Source organism: Coregonus lavaretus (genome assembly GCF_964263955.1).
Source record: "Coregonus lavaretus genome assembly, contig: HAP1_SCAFFOLD_886, whole genome shotgun sequence".
Taxonomy (NCBI): domain Eukaryota; kingdom Metazoa; phylum Chordata; class Actinopteri; order Salmoniformes; family Salmonidae; genus Coregonus; species Coregonus lavaretus.
Genome location: NW_028157559.1, coordinates 65505 through 85325, shown reverse-complemented (window position 1 = coordinate 85325; position 19821 = coordinate 65505). Strand labels below are relative to the sequence as shown.

The following is a 19821-nucleotide window of genomic DNA, read 5'->3' as shown; positions in this document are numbered from 1 at the left end:
TTAGACAAGTATTCAGACCCTTTACTCAGCACCTTTGGCAGCGATTACAGCCTTGAGTCTTCTTGGGTATGACGCTACAAGCTTGGCATACCTGTATTTGGGGAGTTTCTCCCATTTATTTTCTGCAAATCCTCTCAAGCTCTGTCAAGTTGGATGGGGATCGTCGCTGCACAGCTATTTTCAGGTTTCTCCAGAGATGTTCGATCAGATTCAAGTCCGGGCTCTGGCTGGGCCACTCAAGGACATTCAGAGACTTGTCCCGAAGCCACTCCTGCGTTGTCTTGGCTGTGTACATAGGGTCGTTGTCCTGTTGGAAGTTGAACCTTTGCCCCAGTCTGAGTTACTGAGTGCTCTGGAGTAGGTTTTCATCAAGGATCTCTCTGCACTTTGCTCTGTTCATCTTTGCCTCGATCCTGACTAGTCTCCCAGTCCCTGCCAATGAAATACACCCCCACAGCATGATGCTGCCACCACCATGCTTCACCGTAGGGATGGTGCCAAGTTTCCTCCAGACGTGACGCTTGGCATTCAGGCCAAAGAGTTCAATCTTGGTTTCATCAGACCAGAGAATCTTGTTTCTAATGGTCTGAGAGTCCTTTAGGTGCCTTTTGGCAAACTCCAAGCGGGCTGTCATGTGCCTTTTACTGAGGAGTGGCTTCCACAGAGGAACTCTGGAGCTCTGTCAGAGTGACCATCGGGTTCACCTCCCTGACCAAGGCCCTTCTCCCCTGATTTCTCAGTTTGGCCGGGCAGCCAGCTCTAGGAAGAGTCTTGGTGGTTCCAAACTTATTCCATTTAAGAAGGATGGAGGCCACAGTGTTCTTGGGGACCTTCAATGTTGCAGAAATTGTCTACGGACAATTCCTTCGACCTCGTGGCTTGGTTTTTGCTCTGACATGCACTGTCAACTGAAGACCTTATATAGACAGGTGTGTGCCTTTCCATATCATGTCCAATCAATTTAATTTACCACAGGTGGACTCCAATCAAGTTGTAGAAACATCTCAAGGATGATCAATGGAAACAGGATGCACCTGAGCTCAATTTCGAGTCTCATAGCCAAGGGTCTGAATACTTATGTAAATAAGGTATTTCTGTTTTTTATATTTAATAAATGTGCAAACATTTCTAAACTTGTTTTAGCTTTGTCATTATGGGGTATTGTGTGTACATTGATGGGGAAAAATGTAATTTAATCCATAACAAAATGTGGAAAAATGGAAGGGGTCTGAATACTTTCCGAATGCACTGTAGATTATGCTGCCCTGGGAGAATGTATAGGGGTCATGTGTGGGGCAGGGTGCTCAGTGTGTGCCAAGCCTAGGGCTGTAATGAAGGGCTGCTCTGTCTGGAGGCCTTGCTGGGCCTGGGGTCAGGGGTTAAAGGTCTAATGACTAATCCAGAGCCCCCTGGCACACAGGACAACAGCCAGGGTTACTCATCCCCTCACCCAGCCCCCTGACTGGGACACAGGGGGGCATGAGAACCAACTGTGCCCGGCCCTGAACCCAAACCCCAGTCTCGACCGATACTCTTATGACTCAGCCATTAATGATTGCAGATCCGCCGTCTTGGTAATGCTTGTACTCAGTGAGAGTTGATAGACGTGTTGTGAATTTAGCCTTTTTAATGTTCTTTGATTTAGAGTATATTTTTGCAAGTCAAGATCACACATTTAGATCTAACTTTACAACACAACTTCATCTCTAGAGTTTACTGTTTCCTTACATCCTTCAGAAGACATCAGCTCAGCTGTCACTGTTACAACGTAATTAGGTTTATCCATAGGAATATAAATTAATTCCTTTGGGACATTGACAGTGCTGTAGCTACATTTGAGGACACTGAGGTCTGGACCTTGGTAATTTTTTCTAATTAATAAAATACTAATGTATTTTTTAGGAACTCAGTCGGGGTCTCAATTTACTGTTGAGAGTTAGAATAGTAGAATACACAAGGTGCAATTTCTTAACTTGGTAGTGCATCAGAAGTTTTTGTTATGTTTAATGTCACTCACTGACAGTAACTCAATTAGCCCATGTCAGTTAAAAATGTATCTATTTTTTTTATTGGAAAGTTAGTCTAGCCAGCTATCTAAACTTGTAGTAATCATGGCCAAATTACCCACCGGACACGCATGGAACGTGCCCAGGGGCCCTGACCTCCAGATAGCCCCCCATTTTATTTTTCTAGTCACTCTCACTCAAATATCGTGTAAACATGGCAAACTGTGTAGAATTGCAGAAAATGTGCTTGTATAACTGAAAACATGTCTCCCCACCCCATGGCAAAATGTGTAGAATTGCAGGAAATTAGCTGTAAAACTGCAAGAAAAATAAGTTCTGTAAAGCAAATATATTTGTTTACCTTTTGTTCATAAATTACTTTTTCTGCTAACAGATCCCTCTGTACGTATTAAATTATAGTTTTTAATCCCAGTGCTGAATTAATGTGTAGCGGCTAATTGTATCGCTAGTATGGAATGTGTTTGTAGATCGACTGAATGAATGAAGCTACAGCCACTAGTGCTGAGCGATTTAACTGAAATGTCTGTTATTTTTAGGTTTTTAAACAACTAATTGACCAATATCTGTTCAATTATTTGAATTCCATTTAGTTCGTTTTTTTTCTTTGAGCTCAATGCGCAGTTTCTCTAGAGATAAATCAGATCAAGCCCAACTGTGCGATGTACAGTGGGGGAAAAAAGTATGTAATTTTCATCATAGGTACACGTCAACCTTGACAGACAAAATGAGAAAAAGAAATCCAGAAAATCACATTGTAGGATTTTTTATGAATTTATTTGCAAATTATGGTGGAAAATAAGTATTTGGTCAATAACAAAAGTTTCTCAATACTTTGTTATATACCCTTTGTTGGCAATGACACAGGTCAAATGTTTTCTGTAAGTCTTCACAAGGTTTTCACACACTGTTTATGGTATTTTGGCCCATTCCTCCATGCAGATCTCCTCTAGAGCAGTGATGTTTTGGGGCTGTTGCTGGGCAACACAGACTTTCAACTCCCTCCAAAGATTTTCTATGGGGTTGAGATCTGGAGACTGGCTAGGCCACTCCAGGACCTTGAAATGCTTCTTACGAAGCCACTCCTTCGTTGCCCGGGCGGTGTGTTTGGGATCATTGTCATGCTGAAAGACCCAGCCACGTTTCATCTTCAATGCCCTTGCTGATGGAAGGAGGTTTTCACTCAAAATCTCACGATACATGGCCCCATTCATTCTTTCCTTTACACGGATCAGTCGTCCTGGTCCCTTTGCAGAAAAACAGCCCCAAAGCATGATGTTTCCACCCCCATGCTTCACAGTAGGTATGGTGTTCTTTGGATGCAACTCAGCATTCTTTGTCCTCCAAACACGACTAGTTGAGTTTTTACCAAAAAGTTATATTTTGGTTTCATCTGACCATATGACATTCTCCCAATCCTCTTCTGGATCATCCAAATGCACTCTAGCAAACTTCAGATGGGCCTGGACATGTACTGGCTGAAGCAGGGGGACACGTCTCGCACTGCAGGATTTGAGTCCCTGGCGGCGTAGTGTGTTACTGATGGTAGGCTTTGTTACTTTGGTCCCAGCTCTCTGCAGGTCATTCACTAGGTCCCCCCGTGTGTTTCTGGGATTTTTGCTCACCGTTCTTGTGATCATTTTGACCCCACGGGGTGAGATCTTGCGTGGAGCCCCAGATCGAGGGAGATTATCAGTGGTCTTGTATGTCTTCCATTTCCTAATAATTGCTCCCACAGTTGATTTCTTCAAACCAAGCTGCTTACCTATTGCAGATTCAGTCTTCCCAGCCTGGTGCAGGTCTACAATTTTGTTTCTGGTGTCCTTTGACAGCTCGTTGGTCTTGGCCATAGTGGAGTTTGGAGTGTGACTGTTTGAGGTTGTGGACAGGTGTCTTTTTATACTGATAACAAGTTCAAACAGGTGCCATTAATACAGGTAACGAGTGGAGGACAGAGGAGCCTCTTAAAGAAGAAGTTACAGGTCTGTGAGAGCCAGAAATCTTGCTTGTTTGTAGGTGACCAAATGCTTATTTTCCACCATAATTAGCAAATAAATTCATTAAAAATCCTACAATGTGATTTTCTGGATTTTTTTTCCTCAATTTGTCTGTCATAGTTGACGTGTATCTATGATGAAAATTACAGGCCTCTCTCATCTTTTTAAGTGGGAGAACTTGCACAATTGGTGGCTGACTAAATACTTTTTTCCCCACTGTAGTAGGTAGTTGTAGTTTCCAACAGGCCAATATTCTACATAATTTAGCGCAGAAAACATGTTAATTAACTTCAATGACCATAATCCATTGCATGCTTACTTGTCCGGTCTGTGTGGTGCAGACATGGAGAGGGAGAGAAGAGACAGAACGCGCGATCGAGAGGGATAGAGAGCAGTTGCTTTGCAAAGGTATCTCTATCTGAAAATACATGATCTAAGTGAATGATAGTTGGTATTCAGCAGTCATAAAAGTATGCCTTTACTTTGACGAATTTCTAAAATAGTGATTTTGTCAGACAGCATAGGCAGCAGCTCTATAGAGATGAGATGATGACTTGGAATGAAATAATAGTCATCAAATAAATCAAATGTAATATACACAACTTAAATATTTTATTAAAGTAAAGTCATGTGAATAAATGATGGTTAATAAGTGATAATCAGTAATGGGCATCATGGGACTTGTAATAATTATTTTATTCTGTGTTCTAGCATTCAACCCCCACAATGAATAGTGCATGTTACACAAAATAATCAACATCGAAAATCGTGATTATTTTTTAATAATGAAACTGAACCGACTTCAAAATGCACTAATCGCTCAGCACAACCAATGTGATAATGGCTGGGATAATTTGTGCTTCTTTTGCAGTTCTCCAAATAGCATTTTAGAGTTTTTAAATTGAATAGAAATGCAGTAAATTAGCTTCAACTTTCTTAACATTTCTTGGAAATCCCCCCGGGACCTCACTAAAACAGACCCTGTACATTGATTACAATGAGAACAGGCTGTCATGGGAAATCTCTGTTCTAAGATGGAAACCCAGTTTTGAGTTCACTAAAGATGTTGTCCTATTTATGTCTCCTGTCCTGTCTAACAGTTTGCCTCTGAGGTGAGGTTTGAAGGCTTCTCCCTCAGAGCCCAGGATAGAGCGACATGGTACAGCCTGCTGCCTTCTGATCCAGACTCCCAGACCAGCTCTGACCACAAGCTACACTCGGAGGTGAGTAGTCCTACCCTATCCTATCCTACCCCACCCTATCCTGTCCTACCCTGCCTCCAACCTTCCAGTTCTACCTGCTACTGACTCACTGTCCTACCCTACCTCCAACCTTCCAGTTCTACCAGCTACTGACTCACTGTCCTACCCTACCTCCAACCTTCCAGTTCTACCTGCTACTGACTCACTGTCCTACCCTACCTCCAACCTTCCAGTTCTACCAGCTACTGACTCACTGTCCTACCCTACCTCCAACCTTCCAGTTCTACCTGCTACTGACTCACTGTCCTACCCTACCTCCAACCTTCCAGTTCTACCTGCTACTGACTCACTGTCCTACCCTACCTCCAACCTTCCAGTTCTACCAGCTACTGACTCACTGTCCTACCCTACCTCCAACCTTCCAGTTCTACCAGCTACTGACTCACTGTCCTACCCTACCTCCAATCTTCCAGTTCTACCAGCTACTGACTCACTGTCCTACCCTACCTCCAACCTTCCAGTTCTACCTGCTACTGACTCACTGTCCTACCCTACCTCCAACCTTCCAGTTCTACCAGCTACTGACTCACTGTCCTACCCTACCTCCAACCTTCCAGTTCTACCAGCTACTGACTCACTGTCCTACCTCCAACCTTCCAGTTCTACCTGCTACCGACTCACTGTCCTACCCTACCTCCAACCTTCCAGTTCTACCAGCTACTGACTCACTGTCCTACCCTACCTCCAACCTTCCAGTTCTACCAGCTACTGACTCACTGTCCTACCCTGCCTCCAACCTTCCAGTTCTACCAGCTACTGACTCACTGTCCTACCCTACCTCCAACCTTCCAGTTCTACCTGCTACTGACTCACTGTCCTACCCTACCTCCAACCTTCCAGTTCTACCTGCTACTGACTCACTGTCCTACCCTACCTCCAACCTTCCAGTTCTACCAGCTACTGACTCACTGTCCTACCCTACCTCCAACCTTCCAGTTCTACCAGCTACTGACTCACTGTCCTACCCTACCTTCAACCTTCCAGTTCTACCAGCTACTGACTCACTGTCCTACCCTACCTCCAACCTTCCAGTTCTACCAGCTACTGACTCACTGCCCTACCTCCAACCTTCCAGTTCTACCTGCTAGTGACTCACTGTCCTACCCTACCTCCAACCTTCCAGTTCTACCAGCTACTGACTCACTGTCCTACCCTACCTCCAACCTTCCAGTTTAACCTGCTACTGACTCACTGTCCTACCCTACCTCCAACCTTCCAGTTCTACCAGCTACTGACTCACTGTCCTACCCTGCTTCCAACCTTCCAGTTCTACCTGCTACTGACTCACTGTCCTACCCTACCTCCAACCTTCCAGTTCTACCAGCTACTGACAGACTGTCCTACCACCAGAATAAGTATCTCTACTCACTGAGACACTGCTATGTAAACACATGTATTTCTACACAGCTTTTAATACTATGACTTGTTTTAGGGGTTAAAAGCAGACTCAAACTTACACTCTTACAGAATCCCTTAAGGTGTTTAAACCAAACTATTATTCACAACATATTCAAACATCCATTAATTACACTTTTTCAATTAAACACTGCTTAATAAAAGTAAAAAAAAAATATTTAGCTTCAGCCATCTAACGGCACTGTTGGTGTTTCTGTCAGAGAGAGAGAGAGAGAGAGAGAAACAGAGCGAGGGACAGAAAGAGAGCGAGGGAGTGAGCTCAGTTAGTGTCCATGTTGCTGTCTCTTCGCTCCAGGCTCTGCTGTCATAAAAACCAGAGTGTGAAATGTTTCTCTAATGAGTTTTCCACTACAGATGAATCATGGAGCTCTATGTAGCGATGGACATGCTCATCTCTGATAGTCTGTTATTAAACCCTTGGACTGTTTACTCGTTGGACACCCACCTGATTTACAGCACCCATATTGATTAGCTAGTGTCATTAAATTCCTTTTGGTTCCGTGACAGGCAGTATTTATGGTGATGATTATTATTGTTCTGGGAGAGTGTGTTTGTAGTAAAAATAATTGTGTTTATGGTGTTGTTGAGACAGTGACTCACCATCTGTTGTCTCTGTAACTGAAGGAGAGAGGTGGGTGGTGTGGTGGAGGATGTGTGTCTAACTGAAGGAGAGGGATGGGTGGTGTTGTGGTGGAGGATGTGTGTCTAACTGAAGGAGAGAGGTGGGTGGTGTTGTGGTGGAGGATGTGTGTCTAACTGAAGGAGAGAGGTGGGTGGTGTTGTGGTGGAGGATGTGTGTCTAACTGAAGGAGAGAGGTGGGTGGTGTTGTGGTGGAGGATGTGTGTCTAACTGAAGGAGAGAGGTGGGTGGTGTTGTGGTGGAGGATGTGTGTCTAACTGAAGGAGAGAGATGGGTGGTGTTGTGGTGGAGGATGTGTGTCTAACTGAAGGAGAGAGGTGGGTGGTGTTGTGGTGGAGGATGTGTGTCTAACTGAAGGAGAGAGGTGGGTGGTGTTGTGGTGGAGGATGTGTGTCTAACTGAAGGAGAGAGGTGGGTGGTGTTGTGGTGGAGGATGTGTGTCTAACTGAAGGAGAGAGGTGGGTGGAGTTGCGGTGGAGGATGTGTGTCTAACTGAAGGAGAGAGATGGGTGGTGTTGTGGTGGAGGATGTGTGTCTAACTGAAGGAGAGAGGTGGGTGGTGTTGTGGTGGAGGATGTGTGTCTAACTGAAGGAGAGAGGTGGGTGGAGTTGCGGTGGAGGATGTGTGTCTAACTGAAGGAGAGAGATGGGTGGTGTTGTGGTGGAGGATGTGTGTCTAACTGAAGGAGAGAGGTGGGTGGTGTTGTGGTGGAGGATGTGTGTCTAACTGAAGGAGAGAGGTGGGTGGTGTTGTGGTGGAGGATGTGTGTCTAACTGAAGGAGAGAGGTGGGTGGTGTTGCGGTGCGTCTGAAATTAGACTACACCCTATTTTCTATATAGTTTTCACGACTTTTGGCCTTTTCAGGTTAAAGTAGTGCCCTGTATAGGGAATAGGGTGTTTGAGTAGTGCACTTTATAGGGGATAGGGGGACATTTCAGACACACCATACCCTAGTAGAGTTTCTCTCATCACTTACTGAGGAAGTGGCATGATGATGATGTGTCTAGAGTTTCTCTCAACACCCTGTGATATTAAAAAGCGTTCAAAACAACTGGGAAATCTGTAATCTCCAACTTCAGTGCGTTCAAAACAACTGGGAATTGGGAACTCGGAAAATCTCAGACTTCCAACTTCAGTGCGTTCAAAACAACTAGGAACTCGGAAATCTCCAACTTCAGTGCGTTCAAAACAACTGGGAACTCGGAAATCTCCAACTTCAGTGCGCTCAAAACAACTGGGAACTGGGAACTCGGAAATCTCAGACTTCCCACCTCAGTGCGACCTCAGTGCGAAACAACTGGGAACTCTGGCCTCTTCCTAGAGCTCCGACTTTCCGACCTGAAGATCACTAATGTCATGATTTGACCTTGTATTTTTATCCCAGTTCCCAGTTGTTTTGAGCACACTGAAGTCAAAAGTCTGAGATTTCCGAGTTCCCAGTTGTTTTGAACGTGGCATCAGAGAAGGCCCAGCCCAGCCCACACCCTGATTAATGGGCCTAATAATGAACCAGCCCACACCCTGAATACTGTGCTGGCCTGATAATGTAGAAGGTTCTATAGTAGTCAGTGGGCCGGGCCGGGCCTGGCTGCACCCTCTATGAAGAATTCACCTCACCTGTCAGAGAACCCAGAACCCTATGTCCAATCCACTCCTGCCTCCTGACAATTCCCACCACAGAACAGCAGTGTGAACTCAAAGGCAGAGCTGTAACTCAAAGGCAGAGCTGTAACTCAAAGGCAGAGCTGTAACTCAAAGGCAGAGCTGTAACTCAAAGGCAGAGCTGTAACTCAAAGGCAGAGCTGTAACTCAAAGGCAGAGCTGTAACTACCAGGCCAGCTGTAACTCCATTTCTGTATTTAGATGTGACTCATCCTAAAGCAGATGCATTACTGCACTTTCAGGAAGCTTAGCTTTAGGCCTACTTGGAGTTGCTATTAATGAAAGTCTTTGGGTATTTTGTACTCTTAGTTTGCAGGGCTGAGGTTGAGGAGAAAAGCAGAAAGCAGCCTTTGCATCGATGGATTTAAATCTGTTTTACAGTGACCTGTGAAGGAGCTGTCTCTGTCCCTTGTTTGTGAAATGGGATTTGGAGCTAATCCCGGGCCAGGGCAGAGAAAGGAGGGGAGGAGGTGCGGGGGAAGGAGCTGATAGGGTGAAAGCTATGCCTGCTACTTATAAAACTGGCCTAGCTACACACACACACACACACATACATACACACACACACACACACACACACACACACACACACATATACATACACACACAAACACACAGTCTGATAATACCTGATACAGTCGTTGAACAAAGCTGACATTGCTGTAAAGTTAGAGGTAAATAAAAGTACTCAAACATGCCAACTAAATATCAGCTTTACGGCTTCCACTTTCTATCAAGTGGTAATATTTAAATCTAAAGCTTGTGTTGTGTGTGTGTGTCAATTTTGACATGCTGTTCTGTGTCCTTTCACCCCCCTTCTTTCTAACCCCCTTCCACTCTTTCTTTCTTTTTCCTGCCTTCATCTCTCTGTCACTCTGTCTCTCTGTCACTCTGTCTCTCTCTCTCTGTCTCTCTCTCTGTCTCTCTCTCTCTCTCTCTCTCTCTCTCTCTCTCTCTCGCTCTCTCTCTCTGTCACTCTGTCTCTCTCTCTCTGTCTCTCTCTCTGTCTCTCTCTCTCTCTCTCTCTCTCTCTCTCTCTCTCTGTCTCTCTCTGTCTCTCTCTCTCTCTCTCTCTGTCTCTCTCTCTCTCTCTCTCTCTCTCTCTCTCTCTCTGTCTCTCTCTCTCTCTCTCTCTGTCTCTCTCTCTCTCTCTCTCTCTCTCTCTCTCTCTCTCTCTCTCTGTCTCTCTGTCTCTCTGTCTCTCTGTCTCTCTCTCTCTCTCTCTCTCTCTCTCTCTCTCTCTCCCCCCCCCCCCCCCCCAGGTGTTCCATTACTACCGGCCTGTTCTAGACCTAGTTCAGTTGGTGACTGTGTCAGATCTTCCCAGCTTCCTCCGCTCCAGCACAGAGTTTCACCTGTATCCTTCACATCAGCTGATGACTGATGTGTCCACATCTCAGATAAACTGTGCCTCTCAGATCTGTAAACTGGAGATATTTAACCACATAGCTGGTTTAAGGGAAGGGACTTTCCAAAATGTTACCAGCAGTTGTAGGTGAACTGCTAGACAGTCACGCTGACAGTCAGGCTGCAGATATACCGGTAGTCATTTATTTACTGTCTGAACAGGTTTACCCTTGAACCTGGTTTGGGGATAATGAACTTTGTTCTTAGATAATGATTGGCCAGGTCTCATGTGACTGTATGCCTATGTAGACTGAACATGATATTTTTCTACTGTGATAACAGATCAAACCTTGTCATGTACAGTATAAAAGGAAATAAGAAAGCGCTAGATACATCTCCCCAGTTATCTACACTTGTTCATTCCTTGACCTATCACTACAGGGAACTGTCCTCCAAATCACTAAAAGATAAACTGCTCCTTGATCAGTTCAGATCACTGTCTGGAAAGGTAAATGAATCAGTCAGTACTCCTCCAGTGTGTGAGTCATTATACTGTGTGGTGGTGGTGGTACAGGTACAGGTACAACAACAACGGGGCGAATGCAGAGCTTGGGACAATAAGGTTCTATCTGAATTTGTGAGGAAATTGAGTTATTGACATAGCCTTGTTCTGTTCAATGTTCTCTACCTATTTAGTACAGTACTCTAAATACCCCAATTCATATTGTTACGTTCAAAAGAATACAAGATAACAATCACTGACACCATTCAAACCAATGAGGGTTCAGAACTTTAAAGCAAATTATCTCAGAATCATCTTTTTGCAGATAGAACTTTCTAGTTCCAAGCTCTAGCTATGTCAAGTAAGTGTTGGTTTACACTCCATGTAAGGGCCCTGTTCTCTCTATCCTGTATGGTCAGCTCCATGGCTCTGCCCCCTGCCTCTCAGTAGTAGTAGTACTGTAGTAGTATGGTGTAGTATGTATAGTGATGTTGTGTCTCCAGGTAGGGGCCCTGTTCTCTCTATCCTGTATGGTCAGCTCCATGGCTCTGCCCCCTGCCTCTCAGTAGTAGTAGTACTGTAGTAGTATGGTGTAGTATGTATAGTGATGTTGTGTCTCCAGGTAGGGGCCCTGTTCTCTCTATCCTGTATGGTCAGCTCCATGGCTCTGCCCCCTGCATCTCAGCTCAGCTCCCAGAAGTGGAAGGACTTCATAGCCAAGAGACCCAAGGCCCTGCCTGGTAGGTACTGAATGTGGATCGTCAGCTACAGCTCATGTGTGAGAAAAAGGACTGATGGTATAGGAACTATAGATATTTAAACAAACAGAATCAAGGCAACAAGGAGAACCAAGGCACTCTTTATACTATATACAATTCCCTAGGCATTCCTATGGCTTTTTCAGTACATATAACCTGGATGTGTATTCTTTATTTGAAACTAATTTTGACCTATTTGATTTGCCATAGTTCCAGATGTGGAGGTGAAGGGTGAGCGCGGACACTACTTCCTGTTGGTCCAGGGGTCAGAGGGCGGAGACTGCAAGGCCCGCATGATACACTCAGCCAATCAAATCAATGGAGCCGCTGCCATGGCAACCATCAATGGGCTTCTGAAAGAAAATTCTTTGTCGTTTTCAGGTAAGAAACTCTTAAAAAAACAAAAACAAGAACAAACAAATATCTACTCTGATTTAAATGTTCTTTACTGTATAATTGGTGACTTACCTGTCAATGTCATGGACAGTATGAATGGTCTACTGTCAGCTTGATATAGAGCAGTCTTAAAAGGCCTCCTCTCTTTGAGGTAATTTACTGTTCCTTGGGTCTAAGGCGGTGCCTTCTTCAGTCTCCACAAGTTGAAAAGTACAAGAAGGATCCCTCTAGCTGATGCTTTTATCCACCTCTCCATTTCCTAACACTCAGTCTAGTTTTAATCATTTTAAAATGGTAGAATAACCCAAGGTATTTCTACTAGAAAGTTATGAATAGAAACTTGGAGCCTGAATTATAAAATGGCCCAACCACTATGTACTTCTTCCTCTAACTCCTCTTTCCTCTGAATCTTTAACTTGTTCCTCAACTAGATTCAGCCGCGGGCTGATTTTTTTTTCTTGAGCGGATGGTCGGGTGGCCGGAACATAATTACAATTCATTTGTAGACTGCAAATTGACCGCAAGAAGCCCAAACAGATATACAGTGGGGAAAAAAAGTATTTAGTCAGCCACCAATTGTGCAAGTTCTCCCACTTAAAAAGATGAGAGAGGCCTGTAATTTTCATCATAGGAACACGTCAACTATGACAGACAAATTGAGAATTTTTTTTCCAGAAAATCACATTGTAGGATTTTTAATGAATTTATTTGCAAATTATGGTGGAAAATAAGTATTTGGTCACCTACAAACAAGCAAGATTTCTGGCTCTCACAGACCTGTAACTTCTTCTTTAAGAGGCTCCTCTGTCCTCCACTCGTTACCTGTATTACTGGCACCTGTTTGAACTTGTTATCAGTATAAAAGACACCTGTCCACAACCTCAAACAGTCACACTCCAAACTCCACTATGGCCAAGACCAAAGAGCTGTCAAAGGACACCAGAAACAAAATTGTAGACCTGCACCAGGCTGGGAAGACTGAATCTGCAATAGGTAAGCAGCTTGGTTTGAAGAAATCAACTGTGGGAGTAATTATTAGGAAATGGAAGACATACAAGACCACTGATAATCTCCCTCGATCTGGGGCTCCATGCAAGATCTCACCCCGTGGGGTCAAAATGATCACAAGCACGGTGAGCAAAAATCCCAGAACCACACGGGGGGACCTAGTGAATGACCTGCAGAGAGCTGGGACCAAAGTAACAAAGCCTACCATCAGTAACACACTACCCCGCCAGGGACTCAAATCCTGCAGTGCGAGACGTGTCCCCCTGCTTAAGCCAGTACATGTCCAGACCTGTCTGAAGTTTGCTAGAGTGCATTTGGATGATCCAGAAGAGGATTGGGAGAATGTCATATGGTCAGATGAAACCAAAATAGAACATTTTGGTAAAAACTCAACTCGTCGTGTTTGGAGGACAAAGAATGCTGAGTTGCATCCAAATAACACCATACCTACTGTGAAGCATGGGGGTGGAAACATCATGCTTTGGGGCTGTTTTTCTGCAAAGGGACCAGGACGACTGATCCGTGTAAAGGAAAGAATGAATGGGGACATGTATCGTGAGATTTTGACTGAAAACCTCCTTCCATCAGCAAGGGCATTGAAGATGAAACGTGGCTGGGTCTTTCAGCATGACAATGATCCCAAACACACCGCCCGGGCAACGAAGGAGTGGCTTCGTAAGAAGCATTTCAAGGTCCTGGAGTGGCCTAGCCAGTCTCCAGATCTCAACCCCATAGAAAATCTTTGGAGGGAGTTGAAAGTCCGTGTTGCCCAGCGACAGCCCCAAAACATCACTGCTCTAGAGGAGATCTGCATGGAGGAATGGGCCAAAATACCAGCAACAGTGTGTGGAAACCTTGTGAAGACTTACAGAAAACGTTTGACCTGTGTCATTGCCAACAAAGGGTATATAACAAAGTATTGAGAAACTTTTGTTATTGACCAAATACTTATTTTCCACCATAATTTGCAAATAAATTCATAAAAAATCCTACAATGTGATTTTCTGGATTTTTTTTTCTAATTTTGTCTGTCATAATTGACGTGTACCTATGATGAAAATTACAGGCCTCTCTCATCTTTTTAAGTGGGAGAACTTGCACAATTGGTGGCTGACTAAATACTTTTTTTCCCCACTGTAATATTTGACTAAAACATAATTATTTCAAGCCTTGCCTACATTTGTATACGATCACATACCGTATTTTCCGCACTATAAGGCGCACTTAAAAGCCTTTAATTTTCTCAAAAAACGACAGTGCGCCTTATAATCCGGAGCGCCTTATATATAGATCAATTGGTTAATTGGTTGATCCATACTGGTTGTACACGGCGCTCTGTCAAAATGCTTCGGTATGAAAAACCAATAAAAACAATTTAATAATAATGAAATGTTTCAGTACGACTGGTAAACTACAAAGCCGCACCGCTTGCAGCATTACGGCTACCGTAGTCAGTAAACACCGGTACTGTGCTTACTCAGTCCCACACCACTTGTGTGTGTATAAAGACCCCAAAATGGCACCTTTCAAGAGACACGCTTACGACGCAGAGTTCAAGCTCAAGGCTGTCGGTCACGCAGTAGAATATGGGAATAGAGCAGCAGCGAGATAATTCAACATTAATGAATCAATGGTACGGAAGTGGAGGAAGCAAGAAGATGACCTGCGCCAAGTAAAGAAGACTAAACAGAGTTTCCGAGGGAACAAGCGAGATGGCCACAGTTAGAGGACAAACTCGAACAGTGGGTTGTTGAACAGAGAGCAGCAAGTAGAAGCGTCTCTACAGTCACTATTCGAATGAAGGCAACAGCGCTAGCACAGGACATGATCATCGATGAATTTCGAGGCGGTCCTTCTTGGTGCTTTCGTCACTATCTGCCAATGGATCGTGGATGCCTGGGCTGATATATCAGTCTCAACTGTGGTCCAAGCTTTCACGAAGGCAGGAATAATCTCTGAACTGCCAGGCAACAGCAGCGACACTGACTCGGATAATGACGAGAGGGAGCCGGGCAGGTTGGATGCCGTAGTCGCCCAACTGTTCAATTCGGACACTGAAGAAGAAGAATTCGAGGGATTCGTGGACGGGGAATGAACTGAAAAAGTGATCTTTACGTGTTATACGTAACTGAACAATGTTGAGTTATGCACTAACGTTTGATTTAGTGGTATCAGACTGTTTCTTTTACTACGTGTTTACTGAATCAGGGAAAAGTTCCCCTCCACGTTTGGGAGAAGAGTGAGCAAGGCTGGGAGATATTGTTAATATGCACATTAACGTTTGAACAACGTTACCATGGGAGTGAACGGAGTTGTCAGAACGCTTAATAAAGTTTGACTTTATCTGACTGTTTTGTTGACATTCCCTTTAGCACAGCTCCATCTAGTGGATGCATAACGCAACCCCAGTCAAACGTTTGACTGCAGTATCTTCTATTCTATGCGCCTTATAATCCGGTGCGCCCTATATATGAAAACAGTTCTAAAATAGGCCATTCATTGAAGGTGCGCCTTATAATCCGGTGCGCTTTATAGTGCGGAAAATACGGTATATATTTTTTTGGGGGGGTCTTTTTTATGTCTGAAAATTCAAATAAATAAAAGAAGGGGTGCCAAAATAAAACCACCCGCGGGCCACCAGTTGGGGAACCCTGCTCTAACTTCTCTGACTCTTTCCTCTGGATATTGTGGTCCTCTGTAGCTCAATTGGTAGAGCATGGCGCTTGTAACGCCAGGGTAGTGGGTTCGATCCCCGGGACCACCCATACGTAAAAATGTATGCACACATGACTGTAAGTCGCTTTGGATAAAAGCGTCTGCTAAATGGCATATTATATTATTATTATTATATTTATCAGCGATAATAAAGCCCTGTAGAAAGACAGACGTAATACCTGGGAGTGAAACAGAAGAGGAGGAGAGAAGGCACAGCAGTGTAGCCACTCTCTCTCTCTCTCTCTCCTGCTGCGTTAGCCCTGTGGACTGGGAACACACTGAAACAGGCTGTAGTGTAGGTTGGTACAGTCAGAGCTGATATTTACATGGCTCTTGGTACTTTGTACAGTATAAAGCATGTAGGCCTCCACATTCATTCAGAGAGCACATTCTGTTCCATTATGGAATGCCCCAAAAAAAGAAAGACATTGTACTTTTAAAATATATTTCAGGCATTTAGCAGAGTCTCTCATCCAGAGAGACTTACAGAGAGTTTATTTTATTTTACACAAACTCTCATGTAGCATTTATTTCTGAAAGAGAACATAAGATGGTGAAAGAATAGTTCCCTCTCCTTCTGGCTTTTAAGACCCTCTCTCTGAGTACCTTCATAAAATGATTAAAGCGTAAGAATGGTTCTTTCGTACACCAACTCTCATGTGGCATTTTCATTCTCAAAGAGAACAGAACAAAATGGTGGAACAAGCAATAGATCCTGAAAGGTCTTCCTGTTCCCTTCGCTCTCTGTAGGAGTTTATTATATAAAAACCTTAAGAAAAACCCTGACATGTACCATTTTCCTTCTGAAAGAGAACAATATGGAGGAACAAGCAATGGTTCCTAAAAGGCCCTGTTCTGTTCTCCCCTTTTCTCTCTCTCTCTCTCTCTCTCTCTTTCTCTCTCTCTTTCTCTCTCACACTCTTTCTCTCTTTCTCGCTCTCTCACTCTCTTTCTCTCTCTTTCTCTCTCACACTCTCTCTTTCTCGCTCTCTCTCTTTCTCTCTCTCGCTCTTTCTTTCTCTCTCTTTCTCTCTCGCTCTTTCTTTCTCTCTCTCTGTTTTGCGCTCTGTCATTCTTATACGGCCCTCTGAGAACTTTTGTGAAACAGATTAAAGGCTGAGAGAGTCTCCTAACGGGCCGTAAAGTGAAGAGGCTAATAAGTAACGCTAGCGGGAGCAGTGTGCAGGTTGCTCTTTTCTTTCACGTTATTGAGAAGGGTTCAGCCAATTGATTGATAAAGCAGTCCACTTGGTCGCCTCCCCCAGTTTCCACCACTACAGACTGGCTGCGCTCCCTGCCCTGTCTCCATGGAGACCAACTGCTACAGAGAGAGAGGAAGTTGGCCAAGGTGCAGACCTTGGTCCTAAAGGAGTGTCTGAGTAAGTAAAACATCTAATTTTATTTACCCATGTAAGTCTTGTTGAGATAAAACTCGATTTTTCAAGAGATACCTCATATCATATCTGACGCAGAATATATATTAAAATGTCTGTCCTCAGCACACTCTTTCCATTTGCAGTTAACTTTATTGACACCAAATAGAGCCTAGCTAAATTACTTTTTTATAATTGTATTTTATTTAACCAGGTAAGTTATTGAGAACATTCTATTTTATATCTAGCATAGTTTAATAAAGCAAGTCAGTCTGTCTAGCAGCCAGCCAGATAAGTGGATCCTCCAGTATTAAAGTCAGTCTGTAGAGCAGCCAGACAAGTAAGTGGATCCTCCAGTATTAAAGTCAGTCTGTAGAGCAGCCAGACAGGTAAGTGGTTCCTCCAGTATTAAAGTCAGTCTGTAGAGCAGCCAGACAGGTAAGTGGTTCCTCCAGTATTAGTCAGTCTGTAGAGCAGCCAGACAGGTAAGTGGATAATCCAGTATTAAAGTCAGTCTGTAGAGCAGCCAGACAGGTAAGTGGTTCCTCCAGTATTAGTCAGTCTGTAGAGCAGCCAGACAGGTAAGTGGTTCCTCCAGTATTAGTCAGTCTGTAGAGCAGCCAGACAGGTAAGTGGTTCCTCCAGTATTAGTCAGTCTGTAGAGCAGCCAGACAGGTAAGTGGTTCCTCCAGTATTAGTCAGTCTGTAGAGCAGCCAGACAGGTAAGTGGTTCCTCCAGTATTAGTCAGTCTGTAGAGCAGCCAGACAGGTAAGTGGTTCCTCCAGTATTAGTCAGTCTGTAGAGCAGCCAGACAGGTAAGTGGTTCTTCCAGTATTAGTCAGTCTGTAGAGCAGCCAGACAGGTAAGTGGTTCCTCCAGTATTAGTCAGTCTGTAGAGCAGCCAGACAGGTAAGTGGTTCCTCCAGTATTAGTCAGTCTGTAGAGCAGCCAGACAGGTAAGTGGTTCCTCCAGTATTAGTCAGTCTGTAGAGCAGCCAGACAGGTAAGTGGTTCCTCCAGTATTAGTCAGTCTGTAGAGCACTTACAGTAGGCTACTTACTGACTATTATTATTTCATCTTGACTAGGACGTAGAGAAGAGGCAGACAAGCCAGCCTCAATACCAGTCAATGACCTGAAGGTCCTGCTCAGCCTGGCCAGAGAACAGTACCTCAAGATGCATGACTCTGCCCTGCCTAAAGCCTCCAGCCTGCCTAAAGACTCCAGCCTGCCCAGAGTTGAGCACTGTGGAGCAGAGGAGGAGAACCACACTATGAAGACTACAGGTATTCTGTTGTTCCACTCTCTCGTTACTCCACTTAACACAGCGCAGTAATATGTATGTGTTATCTCTGAAACTGATTCCTACTAGAAACGTTGACTGATAAACTGAAAAAACTTAAATGACTCTATTCCCATCCTAATGTAGAGTTCATTAAACACTCCCAACATGTTGACTGGCCGGAGAGAAGTGTTCTGCAGAACTATGAGAACCTCCAGAGGACTCGTCAGAAGCTGAGGTAAACTTGAATCATGGTGTTCACATCGGTACTTAACACCTCTCTTCCAACAATAATAAGCAAGCAAGGTGGCTTATGGGAATAGAAAGAGAGGCCGACAGTATCTTTGGTTCCTGACACGTGACTCATTTAACCATCTCATCTGTGGTCTCCTCCTGCCTGTCTCCCTTCCCAGGTTTGGTCTGATGTCTGGCGGCTCGTCTGACTGTCTGCTGGGGCCTAAGGACGTCCAGGGCCAGAGAACCACCCCAGCCTTGCTGGATGCCAAAGAGCTGCTCAGACACTTCACACCTGATGGCCTGCCCACCGGAGATCTGCAGCCTCTATTAGTCCAGAGACTAGGGTAACTATATTAGTCCCGAGACTAGGGTAACTATATATTCCTACAAGCTCCTCTGTAATATACACTGCTCAAAAAAATAAAGGGAACACTAAAATAACACATCCTAGATCTGAATGAATGAAATAATCTTATTAAATACTTTTTTCTTTACATAGTTGAATGTGCTGACAACAAAATCACACAAAAATGATCAATGGAAATCAAATGTATCAACCCATGGAGGTCTGGATTTGGAGTCAACCTCAAAATTAAAGTGGAAAACCACACTACAGGCTGATCCAACTTTGATGTAATGTCCTTAAAACAAGTCAAAATGAGGCTCAGTAGTGTGTGTGGCCTCCACGTGCCTGTATGACCTCCCTACAACGCCTGGGCATGCTCCTGATGAGGTGGTGGATGGTCTCCTGAGGTATCTCCTCCCAGACCTGGACTAAAGCATCCGCCAACTCCTGGACAGTCTGTGATGCAACGTGGCATTGGTGGATGGAGCGAGACATGATGTCCCAGATGTGCTCAATTGGATTCAGGTCTGGGGAACGGGCGGGCCAGTCCATAGCATCAATGCCTTCCTCTTGCAGGAACTGCTGACACACTCCAGCCACATGAGGTCTAGCATTGTCTTGCATTAGGAGGAACCCAGGGCCAACCGCACCAGCATATGGTCTCACAAGGGGTCTGAGGATCTCATCTCGGTACCTAATGGCAGTCAGGCTACCTCTGGCGAGCACATGGAGGGCTGTGCGGCCCCCCAAAGAAATGCCACCCCACACCATGACTGACCCACCGCCAAACCGGTCATGCTGGAGGATGTTGCAGGCAGCAGAACGTTCTCCACGGCGTCTCCAGACTCTGTCAC

The 19821-nt window shown here is 44.5% G+C and overlaps 1 protein-coding gene across 1 annotated transcript in view; it reads left to right on the top strand.

Annotated features, from left to right (window-relative positions):
• LOC311125255 (mdm2-binding protein-like) overlaps positions 1-19821 on the top strand; it is a 36501-nt gene that overhangs the window by 3452 nt on the left and 13228 nt on the right. The window contains exons 8-16 of the mRNA XM_084199306.1: positions 5122-5244; positions 10266-10360; positions 10792-10858; positions 11475-11592; positions 11821-11991; positions 16995-17108; positions 18191-18388; positions 18532-18622; positions 18798-18965. Of these exons, the coding sequence (XP_084055432.1) occupies positions 5122-5244; positions 10266-10360; positions 10792-10858; positions 11475-11592; positions 11821-11991; positions 16995-17108; positions 18191-18388; positions 18532-18622; positions 18798-18965 (1145 nt within the window). The remainder of the gene's footprint in view (positions 1-5121; positions 5245-10265; positions 10361-10791; positions 10859-11474; positions 11593-11820; positions 11992-16994; positions 17109-18190; positions 18389-18531; positions 18623-18797; positions 18966-19821) is intronic.